Raw genomic sequence first — 12,645 nt, 5'->3', positions numbered from 1 at the left:
TATAGTTTGTGTAATTTAAGGCATTATTAACCGAATTGCTGCTATTAGTGAAATGTGGTTGGAATGGAACTAGAATTAGAGTGAACTGTCAGAAGCATTGCTGAGCCGGTAACTTTGTATTTTAGACTATCCTGTTCTTGTGAGGCAATGCTGCCCTCACCTGGTATCTGGCATGAATTGGGAATTGTTAGCCCAGCCCAAGCCAGCTGTAGTGCATCAAATCTATCAGGTCTCCCCTGAGCCTCCTCTTCTCCAGACTGAACAATCCCAGTTCTCTCGGTCACTCCCCATAAAATTTGTGCTCCAGATATTGCTAAGCTGGAAAAAAATGGTGCAAGAAATTAAAATTCTTAAAATACCATTTTGTGTTTTTTTTTCTATTAAAAAGACAAAAAGATTGTACAGTTTTGTGGTTCTTTTAGGAGTACATTTTGTAGAAGTGGATGAAAATAGGAATATTATATGGTAATATACTGTGAATGCCCAAGACAACAAATTGAAGGCTGATTTTTGTTTGTCTGGCAATTTGGAAGATGAACTGAAGACAAAGTAAATAGGTGTCAGCTGCTAAAAGTTAGCGGGACAGATTGTAGTAAACTCTTGTTTAACGGGATAGTTTTATCTCGTATGTAATGTTTAGAAATGTATCGTTATGAATACATGCAGAATTCTGCAATTGCAGAGTAAATGGTACCATGGCCAACAAGTTGCGTGGGAATGGGGCCAGCACTGATGCAGATGGAGCTATGGCAGAACTGCTCTCCCAGGGGCTACAAGGATATCACTTTGGCTCAGGAAGGCTCTCCACAACAGGTTCCTGAAAGCCTGGGAGACAGACCATGGAAATGCTACTGCCGTGTCATCTATTCTTATGTACTTTTTCAGGCATCTGTCATTAACCACTGCCAGAGACAAGATATTGACATAGAAGGTTTCCTAGTCTGTTTTGCTCTGGATGTTGTCTGTTTAATAAGTGCTGTTTTCTTCAATTTTGTCTTCCTCTCACTTATCTCTGCTAGGCAATTTCACCATAGTCCAGATAGCAAAAAGAGGTGAGCCTTATTTCAAACAAAAGGATTTTAGTTCCCAAAACAGATTGCAGTAAAATGCTTTTAAATATATAAATATATGAAAGGTTTAAAATAAAAAATTATTTAATATTTAATAATCTCTGGAGACCTTGTAAAACACACAGCTTTTCTCCCCTTGGCAAATCTCTTTGTCATCCATTTGGCTTCTGATTTGTTTGCATCTCCCTTAATGCACTGGAGATCAGCTAACCCTAGAGGAAACAGAAGATTGCATGTTAAAATCCCCGGCTGATGTATTTTGTTTGAGTCAGACGTGAACAGATTGCCAGGTTCAGGATCAAGAGGAAAGGTTCTTTTCCCCGTACTGATGGATTAGGATTTCTGCTTCTTATGGCCGATCACTTTGGAAATGTTTCAAGAACTGTGGCATACAATAATATACCCAACCTGGTCCAGCGGAGCATTACAGGTGGCTGTTGATATTGTATTGCTCCCTCTATTATAAGGTCCTGAGACTTGTTTTACATCTGTAGTGCTTGACACTCCACAGAGTTTCTGTTTTATGGACCATTTTGACCTAGACCCCAAGTGCTTGGTTACCCATGATTGTAGCAGGTGGGACCTGAAGGTCCTGGCAGTCCTTCACAGGCTTCTTGCTGACTGCAGAGTAATGCATGTAAGCTAGTAGGCTAGAATTCAAACACAGTTATCTATGATGTTTGCTCAGTTTGTTTTTTAAATGTTATTTAAAATGAGCAATACTTTTGAGATCTAGCTGTAAAACCACCACAGGTATGGTCTCATAATAGAGAAACGTGGGCTAAGTCAAGACTGAGATGCATCGTTTCTGCCCTTCTTTTTGCAACCTCCTGCAGCAAAGCCAGTTTTATTTGTTCTTCCTTTTTGTTAGATTAGTATTACGTGTAGTTTTGTTAGATTACTGTTGTATGTAGTTAGATCAGTACAGCACCCCAGCTCGGCTCATGAGATGATTATGTGGTTCGCAGTGGTGGGGTTCTTTGACCTAGCACAAATATAAGAAGTCTAAGACTGTGTAACTGATTTCTTTCTTCTCCATAATTTTGCAGATATTAGGGCTGCTGGTGTGGACTCTGATCGCTGGAACAGAATACTTCCTATATCCAGCCTTTGGCTGGGTGATGTTTGTAGCTGTGTTTTACTGGGTCCTCACTGTCTTCTTTCTGATCATCTACATGACCATGACCTACACCAGGATCCCCCAGGTGCCATGGACCACAGTGGTAAATACATCTGCTCATTGTTGTTTTGGATTTGCTGGGTTGTGAAGAGATTAAAATACTGATGCATTCTACAGCTGCAGTTACCCAATCGTACTGGTGCTTTTTGCAGTTTTTCCCCCTAATTTCTGTCTCTGCATCCCTGCAGTGTTTAACCTTCATTCTACTCAGACAGTACTACCCTTTTAAAGTACTTTTCTTGTGATGTTTCACTGTTTTGTTCATCGATCGATTTAGTGACTTGATTTTTAATAATGTGTGTGTGACTCATATTTATGCACAGTGGCCCATTTTTCACCCTTCAGTGATTACATCCCACGAAGAATGAATCTGTCGCTGCGTTTGAGCTAACAGACTTAGTTGTATGGCTTAAACAGTGGGAATCCCTACAGGAATCAACACCACGAGTTGGAAATGGTACCACGGATCTTAAAGCATGAGTCTTCCTCTGCTAAATGAAAATAAAATGTTGCTCAGAGAGGAAGCAGCAGTCTCACTAGCCATGTACAGCTAGAGTGAAAACGGTGCTGCAAATTATTAGTGTTATATGCATGTAAAATACCTGCCATGTAATCCCTTGCTTTTAGCTCAAGACTAAATGAAAATTAGGTGAACAACTAATGTAATTGGAGAAAAAATTCACAGGTATTTGAAATTCAGGTCTAAGTTTTGTTATTTAAAGAAATCCTGCTAGTTATACAAATGAGTGTTATATATGTGTGTGATTTTCATAACATGCTGATTTTCGAGAGAATAGATGCTAAATGTCATTGTCACATAAGCCAACTGGCTATTTGTAACCCATACAGCAAATAACATAAATTTGGTTTTGCATTTGTTTGATACAGTGAAATACTGCTTTTCTCTCTTTTTCTACCAGATAAGGGCTATTAGTGAGAATTCTGCTGTTTTTATGATAAAATATATTTGACTTCTATGTTGCAAAGTGTATGTGACTAAAATTGAATACACTTTTCACCTTCCCTTTTGTTGCTGTAATAAATAGCTAGCTATAGCAATTACTAATAACAGCAACAAGGATTATGCTCAGATAGCTTCTCTGTTTTCAAGTTTCACGACCAGCAATTACCTTGAAGGCTATAACAACGCTATAGAAATGTTGGATTATTTCAATTACAGCAGTAATGTGTCTGGGTATGGTTAGAAGTGCGTGTCGTTTTTTTTTCTTCCCGATTCCATTAAGTGTAAGTAAAGTACATTCAAAAGGAAAACATCTTTGTATCCATTTTGTTACAGTTTTAGTTATTACCCTTCTTTTATCAGTTCAACACTATTACCAGGCAACAGCTGCAAGTAAATGAGTTGCCCCTGATCTGTGTGGCAGACAAGCTGCAGTTCTTGATTAATTTCTGCTTGAAACTGAGTATATTTCTTGCTCTCAGTTCCAAATGCATGGTAGATAAGATCACCCAAACGTAGGTCCAAAAGGTACTCTCCCTCTGTGGTACAAGATAATTTGAAGAGAAAATGCAAAACAAACTAAAGACGCTTGGATTTCAGCTTCTTTTGCCCTGAGGTATTGAAAGAGCTATTGGGAGCAGCCTGTGAATTGAACCTCTGCCACTCCTGGCTGGCCAAGGTGTTCAGAGAGATGTTTTTAATGTTTTCATGGAGGAGGGCATGACACACACCTCCTGAATGTCACACCTTTTCACAGAGTTTACTGCCACCTTCTCCCCATTCCCCAAAGTATCAGTCTTTGCTAATTATTGCTCTTCCTCCTTAAGCAACAGTTAGCTAAAACTCTGCCTATTGTATGCAGTATCCAAAGTTACATCTGGACTTCCCTGCCACAAACTGGGTTTTTGCAGGTTAAGCACGTTACCAAATTGCTTAAGATGCAGTTACTTTACTGCAAATTAACCCAAAGGATGTGCTTCAGAAGTGACTCTCCTTAATAGGGCCAGTTCTTTGCTAAAACAATCAATGGAAGCTTTTAAAATTGGGTAGATTTGAATTTAAGAAGCAGATGGTAATTTAGCATGAACCATTTGGTTTGAGTAATATATTGGCAGTAAACGGCCCAATCAGCGTGCATTGCATTCCATCTTCCCTAGCAGTGTTATTTCCCAAAGCAGCACTTCTAAAAAATTATGTGCTTTTTTTTCTACATGACAAGATATTGCAGGGATTTGTAGCTTTCCAAGGTAATTGAGTCTTTTTGGAACGGGAAATTTAAAAATAACAACAACAAATATTCTAGGCAATCAAGTTTGAACTTGGAAAATCAGTGCATTGCAGAAGTTGTGCTTTCCACTTTTTGGCACCCTATCCTAAAATTGACTGTTTGATATTTTATTACTGTAATACCTAGATAGAAGAGGTGATTTGTACAAGGAGATACTATATTTTATTAGATGAGCTGCTACAGGCGAGATAAAAGCCACTCACAAGTGTGTGAATAAAACCTCAAGTCCCCTGTGCTGGGCTTCAGCCGAGTGCTGAGGCACTGCCCTGTGTTCTCTGCAGAAATGTAGGTAGGTGGGTCTTTTCCAAATGTCCTGAAGCTGCAAGGACTTGAAACCACAGGAGAATGTGAATTCTCTGCAGCTTGCATGAATTTGGTCAGACCTCTCATAAACTGAGTGGATAACAGATGACAGCACAGCATGCTGCTCTCTGGAAGGGCTTGTAGCTGAGAAAGCAAGTTGCTGGGGAATGGCTTCCCTTCATGAAGGTTTGAACCCTGTCTGTCATTAGAATGTGGGGCAGTGAGCCAGGCTCCACCAAGTCTGAATTGAGGTCTTTCTGAAGCAAAGGAGAAGGAGGTGAGGAGCTCCCACACCAATCACTCCAATGTGCTGACCTGTGTTTTGGTGCACTGAGGGAGTTGCTGAGACAGACACGGGTGCCTTCTGAATTTCTCTCCTTTTTTTTAGATCATGACAGAGTTCATGATTGGTGAATTCAGTCATGAACAATTGAGGTACATCCCCAGCATCTACTGGGTCACACCATGGAAATGAATAAGTTGGAGCTGCACCAGTCTGCATCATTTAGAGACAACTGGGACAACAGAGTTAAGGCTTATGATACGTGTGTGATGCTGTGAGGTGCAAACATAGAGCCAGAAGCTGAACGGAGGGGACCATGTACAACACCAGGGCTTTGTCTAAATTCAGTTACTAATTCCTGTGATTGTAACTAGGTATAAAGAGTGTCATGGGTATTCCACTGACATCTGAACTGCAAGTGTATTTTATGGCCAAATTCATATGCCTTAGACAAGCAGCAGGGGGAGTTTTAGGGGATTTTTTTTTTAAACACGAATGAATTTCCTCTAGCCGTGAGCAAGCAATGAGTAATTAATGTCAAAGTATTCAAGTTACTTACTTAAAGAAAAATAAATGCATACCTTTTTGTTTGCCTTTTCTCAGATGCTTGCCCTCCTGTTGTCTCTGACATGCAAAACCAGAATAAACTGTCCTTGATTATTCTCTGTAGTTTCATGTGAGATTAAGGTCATCTGCTTTGCTTCATTCATAGTAATGAGCATAGATTCCCTGAGACATTCACTCTTTCCCTGGGAAGAAAAAATGCAGTGTCTGCCACAGATGGGTCTTTCAATGACCCAGGTAGTCCTTTCAGAGTGTTCTCCTCCTTCGTTTTATGTTGTGGTTTGTTTGCTTTTTCTTCTCTCAGAAACAGGCAGAAGGGAAAATTACTGAATGGTGAAAGAATACTCACCAAAAAAATTGTACCCACTTTATTTCCTTCAAAAATGAAGACAAAGTCGTGGAAGTTCCATAAATATTGCAGATGGGGGGTTGGGTTTTGTTTGTTTGTTTGTCTTTCATGTAGTCTCATATTCTTTCTGCCTAATATTCTAATATTTAGCTTGCGATAAGCAATCTGTGTACCTGTTTTCAATTTTGGAAAATCAGAGTACCTGGCTTTAAATTAAAATTTTCAGTATTTAGTTTGATGGAACGAGCAATTGGTCCAAAATGTGCTCTAATGTTCATGTATATTAAGAATAAGCAATTAAATTCTAATCTTACAGAGAGGAAGTTAAAAGAGGGTAAAATCATCGAGAATCACATTTTGTGTGTACATTGGATGTGCACATTGTGTTTCAGAGGAGATTTTTGTAATGTTGGAACAGAAAATGGTAACAAACGTTTTTGCATATGAATTGCTAATTTGATTTTCTTTTTCAACAGGGTCTGTGTTTTAATGGGAGTGCCTTCATTTTGTACCTCATTGCCGCCATTGTAGATGCATCTTCAGTCACCAAAGAACTGGACAGTCACAATTACAACAGTTGGGCAGCTTCTTCAGTGAGTTCATTTTTTGTTTCAGTCACAGCTGTATGTCTAACAAAGTGATACCAAACAGCGCCTGTCTGGATGTGAGGGTTGAAATGCACACATTCTGGATTTCAAAAAGCTGCAGATTGCAGTAGGGACTCACACAAAATCTATTGATAACTGTAATTTAGTTTGTAGGTTTTGAAGGCAACTAGGAATTCAACCAGGAGATGACAGTCACAGCTGCAAAGGCTGTAATGGTTTTAAGATCAGACTGTTTCCCCCTCCCTGCCTCCATTCATTACTAGCTTTCTAGCAGAAGTTATGGCCTCTGCCTCAGAGTGACAAATTGGGTGAACACAAAGTTACTTCAGTGCACTCACACAACTTCCAAAGCAGCTTAAACTAACCCAGCTGACTTTGCACTGATGTGGTTAAAGTGCATTTAATTTCTGTTGGCTGAGCCATGCACAGAGCACTGTGGGAAGGCCTTGAAATGGTGCCACCATTTCTACAGTGACTTCCAAGCTCACCTTTTGATAATCTTGGGCAACACTTGAAAAATCATGTAACTTCCAACTGTTTTTGACATTACTGACTTTCTACTTAGATTTGGAAGTCCAAAGCATTCAAAGTGGGTAATAAAAAACATTTTTTTTTTAATTTTATAAGGACCAGATTAGGTGAAGGTATTCTTTAGCTAAGTTAAAGGAGTTGCAGAAGAACTTTGCACATTTTGGTAACAGCAGTCAAATTCAATTGTATTGGAGTAACTCTGAATTACAGCTACTTTGCTGATGGTTAATGCATCTGCAGTTGTCCTTTCTGGACTATTCACAAATTCTGTCTTCTGCCTGAAGCTTATTTTACACAGTGATGAACACAGAGACCTGAACACCTGCTCTGTTTTTATCTTGGGAATGATGTAACTATGTCCCTGTCACTTCAGTGGTGTTCAGGATCTTCACCTCTTGGCAGTTTGTAATTATTGATCTGCTTCTCAGCCAGTGGTGTTGACAGGAGCTCGCTTGCTGCTCAGTAATCTTCCATGCTGACTCATGCTTTATGCAAAATGCACCAATGCTCATGGGATATTTGGAATCTCTTCTAATACCTCCTAATAATGTTCATCTAATGCAATGTCTAAATAAACTATTAAATGTAGTTTAATAGTGCTCTCTGTACACATTAAGTGTTTCATGGACATATGTTTGTGAGAATTTAGCAAATCATCCATCTCCGATATCTTTTCTTTACTGGGAAGATTTTGGATGGAGGTTTTAGTTTCTAAGAAATAACATTCTTTTGGTAAGGAGAATGTTAGAATTTTCTATTGTTACCAGGTTTTATATCATCATCTACAAGTTTTTGTGCCACGGATTGAATTTACATGAGATAAGGCTCACCCAAAATCTTTGGAAGGCTCAGATTTACTGCCTTGTGTATATGCCTAGTAGTGCCTTGCTCTCAGAACTGCAGTGCCTACCTGGGCCAGTGAGAGAAGCGAGAAGCGAGAATCATAAAATATATTTAGGCTGGAAGGGACCTCTGGAGATCATCTGGTCCAACCTCTCCTCCCCCAGCACAGGGTTAGCTTGCACCAGGTTGCTCAGGGCCTTGTCTGTTTGAGTTTTGAACATTTCTGAGGATGGATTTTCCAAAATGCCTCAAGGCCACATTGCCATATTTCATTTCTCTCACAGTGATTTTTTTTTTCTTTGCTAATATCTAATTGAAATTTCCCTTACTGTAACTTGTTTTTGTTCCCTCTTGTCCCTACCACTGCCAAACTCCAAGAAAAGTAGTGTTTGCCCTGTTTGCAATGTCAGCTTTATTTGGTTCAGTTACCAGCACAAAACATTCTGGTCTTATCATAAGCTATTTTGAACAACATGCAGTGATTAGCAGGAACTTAACCACTGGCATTGAATTGGACTTTATCAGTATAACTGAAATAGTTCACAGCTGTTCTTTTGCTTCTGGCTGCATATGCAGTAAGGAATTCAAACACCACTCATATTCTGTAGTTCCTAAAAATCTTCAAATATAAAATAAATCTAGCCTGCTATAGAAGACTTCTTCTGCAGTCACTTTCTGATAACGTAGTGATATCTTAATGAGGTTGCTGCCACTCTCTGCACTGAGAAATAAATTCATTAACAGAGGACTACTGGAATTACTATCATTTGAGAATATGCCTGGGCCTGAATTTTGAATTTAGGTTTGCTCTAAATGACCTCTCTGGATGTGCAGTGTGCCACACTGAGGCACAGGTGGCCTTCAGGCAGCTCCTGGAATGCAGCAGCAGCAGCACTGTGGGGGCATTAGTTTGAGCTCACAGTGTCGCTTGGTCTTTACGAACAACTGAAGTTAAAAGCTGCAAGTATAGGGTTGGTGGGCATCCAGTCTGTAGGATCCCTTCTGAGGCAATATGATGTGGAGATAAGTGTTGAAATAGTCTATATTTTAGCTGCTTCTAGGCCCATATTCCTACACAAAGTTTATTTAAACGAGGTTGACTGCGATGGCAACCCAAGTACAAGAAGGCCAGAGACCACCATTTTAGCAATTCTGCTGCTTTTATCCAAATACCATCATTAATTTTTCAAATGAATGAGAACGCTCTCAAATATTTTTCTGACATATATTTTTACTCTTCTCTCCACAGTTCTTTGCCTTTGTGGTTACCTCCTGCTATGCTGGAAATACATATTTTAGCTTTATATCTTGGCGATCAAGAACTTTGCAGTAAAAATTGTGTTAAAATGAATTCTGTAGAATAAAACGTCTTGAGGATTATACTCTTCTTGATGGAAGCTTGGAACAAGGATTAGATCTTCTGGAACACTTCTGTTGTAATTGAAGAAATATATTTAAACTTAGATTAAAATGAATATTTATAATATGATATCGTATTTAGTGACATCTAACACTGACTTTGTACTGTATAATAAAATTTCATACTGCTTCTTTTAAAATTAACATGGTATTTTTCTAGACATTGCATAGATGTTATAACTAAACCTTTAATAAACTTCACTCAGATGATGTGCCAGTTTTGTAAATTTAACTTTTTAAATGTCACCTGTGTACTTTTGATAACGAATGCTACAAATCAAAAGTAAGATTGATGTTATATGTATACAAAGTGACCTTGTGAAAAATACCAAAAAGCTTTAAAGAGAAATAAATAATTGACCCAGCTTTGAATGTTTTGTAAGCAGGGAGCAGGGGTTTGCTTATTTTGTCTGTTTTTCAGAGGCAGATATGTGCTATTAAGAATTGTGATGGTTGTGTCAGTTTACATATTCCAATAGCCTATTTTAATCGTGAGTTTGGTTTTGAAACCTATTAACAACATAGACTTACAGCTTGCTGAAGAAGTTGTATGTATGAAGCAAATTATCTTAACAGGTTTCTCAAATCTAGCAGATTTGATTGATAATTCTAGACAACAGACCTTTAATGCTCAATGTTTAACCTACAGAGAATATCATAAAATATGTACTAAAGGTAATAATTCTTGCTTCTCTGAGGACTGAGGCTAGTTCATTAGTTTGTAGTACTGAAAATGTAGGCCTCAACATGCTATCAAATGACATGAAGATTAAATCCATAGAAGAAATGTCAAGACCCTAGCAGTAGAAACAAAGGATTTTCTCACTCATTCCCTTTTTACCAGCCTCATTTGTGAGTTGTTAGTTTAACAAATCAAGTTTTTAATTTGACTCATATTTAAATATCTTTGAGTTACGCAGAAGTATGATGGAAGGTTATGACTTCCAAGACAAATACCTTTGCAAATGACTTTCAAATACAAATTACCTAAGGAATCTCTTCCAGGAATTATGTAAAGAGCAAGACTGTGATTATTTTGTGATTATTTAAAGTTTTCTGCTAGTAAAAAAGACTGCTGGTAAATCCCTTATTCTTGCACTCAGGGGATTTGGGCTTTTCCAGTCTTCAAAAACTTTGTTGCACTATATATTTGGTAGTAGAGAAATCTCACTGCTTGAAAATCTTCTTTGTTTTTCCCTGTGAATAAATGGGGTGTGCTTCCTTATGTGCACACCCTGCAGCTAGGAAGATTTATCAGCAGCCAGCTAATTCTGTTCTCAATCTCCTGGTTTTGTTCTTGATTATCTGTCAGAGTCACAGGATTTCAATACAAGGGAAGCCAAGATATTATTTAAATACCTATATTTGTCTGCAAATTGCATCTGGCCTGCATAACAAAGGTCAAGCTGTCTCCTGCTTACTAATATCATCCAGCTCTGAGAATGAAGAAGGGCTACCAACTATGCATTTTATCTATACAGACAAAATGTGTCATTAAAGTTCCATATGCTCTTTTCCATTGCTGGAAAAAAATCAAAGGCAGAAAAATGATACAAATGTCAACTGAGTAAATGTGACAAGGAACAGCCAAAATTTAAATCTCATGAGTGATTTTCCATCTGTGAAAATGCTTGAGAAGTAAGAAAAATTCTTTCTTGAATGATATTCGATGTTCATATCTAAGTTCAAAGAACATGGCTGTGTTTGCATAAATGTTTCATGATAACAGTGATGGGCTGGTCTAACATCATAGCCCAAACAACACTTGTGGATAGAGGTACAAAGACAGAGATGAGCTTAGAGAGAGTAATACATTTTATCCATTATACCTAAAACTATTGTGTAAATTGTGTGTTAGAAAACAGCCACTACCTGTTAGAGTAAACCCAAGAATGAAAGACAAAAACATACAGTTGTAGGTTAGGGAATGCTTTTGGCAAAATACGTCCTCTCAGCATCTTCACCCTAATTCTCAAGGGAAGATGTGCAGAATCCCTTGTCTCCCAAGGACAAGTTTGGGAATTAAATTTGTAATTCTGCTGGGTTTTTAAAAGTACTAGGTGGGAATTTGTTTTATCTTTGGCTTTCTTTGTTTCACAAATCATAACTTAATCTGCTTTGTTCTTAAGAAGGATAGCCATCTTACTTCGTATGCTATTTCTCATCTCTTCTGCAGCTACCAACTGTTTTTCAAGCAATCTGAATATCTAGTTAAAGTTGGAGGGATCAGTAAGGCTGAGAATTACTTCTGAAGGTTGCTGCTTCTATTTCAGGCCTAATGAAAGGTAAAAGCTTCCAAAAGGTTATCTGATTGTTCCAGGTGCATTAGTCTTAAATACTGACTTGCCAACTATGATCCATGTTTTCGTATGTTCTAATATTGATAAAGAAGATAACGTAGCAGTAGTTTATCATAAAGCAGTATTTGGAAGATTTTTGGCTGTAGACATTTCTTTGTGTTCATAAGATAAAAGCTTTTTTTGAAAGTACATCTGGGAACCAATGAAATCATTAGCAAAATTCTTAACAGAGATATTGAGAAGAATTGAGAAAAAAAACAAAAACATGAGAGAACTTGCAAAATAAAATTATTTGACATTGTAAATAATGTGTTCCAAACAAACGGTATCTCTAAAAGATCTGAGGCACTCACATAGACATGTGAGGTGCTAGAGAGCAAGGATATTTGCTGTTAACTTTTGGCCATCAAATTTCATTAATTAAAGAGTTGTTGGTGTGTCATCATCATCGTACATTTACCATGTATTTTACATCGTATCATTTACCAAGTAAACAGCAGAAGAATTATAATCAAAACTTGAAATTCAGAAGTGTTTTAGACTTGGGTTTGTGCCAGTGGTTTACAGAAGATGGCTGTTCTTGAGTGTTCTTGAGTGGAAAATACAACTACTCTACGTGCATTAATGTAAAAGCATTTCTATTGCACTGGGTAGAAATGAGAAATTCATGAGAAATTAAGAACTACAGCAGCTGAGTCAGCGGGAAAGAAAAACATATTTCTTAATGGGAAGTACAGAGATAACTAAGACCTTCCTTCATAAGGCTTACAAGAAAACCAGCTTTAAAATCTCAGTGGCTAGCATTTTACTTCTGTGTGATTTGGCAGTGTTGTACATTTGATATCTAATAATAGGTGTTAAAATTTGATGGGAGAGGTACTGCCTTTTATTGCAGATAGTAGGTTTCCTCACTGAAAACAAAGTGCACTGCTTGGTCTTTTGCTAG

At 37.9% G+C, this 12,645-nt stretch overlaps 1 protein-coding gene across 1 annotated transcript in view; it reads left to right on the top strand.

Moving 5' to 3' along the window:
- The window catches only part of CMTM8 (CKLF like MARVEL transmembrane domain containing 8), a gene marked incomplete at both ends in the record, with an annotated part of 35,329 nt that extends 26,016 nt beyond the window's left edge, over positions 1 to 9,313 (top strand). The window contains 3 exons of the mRNA XM_079538433.1: positions 2,120 to 2,293; positions 6,475 to 6,591; positions 9,230 to 9,313. Coding sequence (XP_079394559.1) covers positions 2,120 to 2,293; positions 6,475 to 6,591; positions 9,230 to 9,313 — 375 coding nt within the window. The remainder of the gene's footprint in view (positions 1 to 2,119; positions 2,294 to 6,474; positions 6,592 to 9,229) is intronic.
- Positions 9,314 to 12,645: the final 3,332 nt, after the last annotated feature.

The sequence above is a fragment of the Tetrao urogallus genome (genome assembly GCF_951394365.1).
Source record: "Tetrao urogallus genome assembly, chromosome: 7".
Lineage (NCBI taxonomy): Eukaryota > Metazoa > Chordata > Aves > Galliformes > Phasianidae > Tetrao > Tetrao urogallus.
This window is presented reverse-complemented; position numbering and strand designations above follow the sequence as displayed.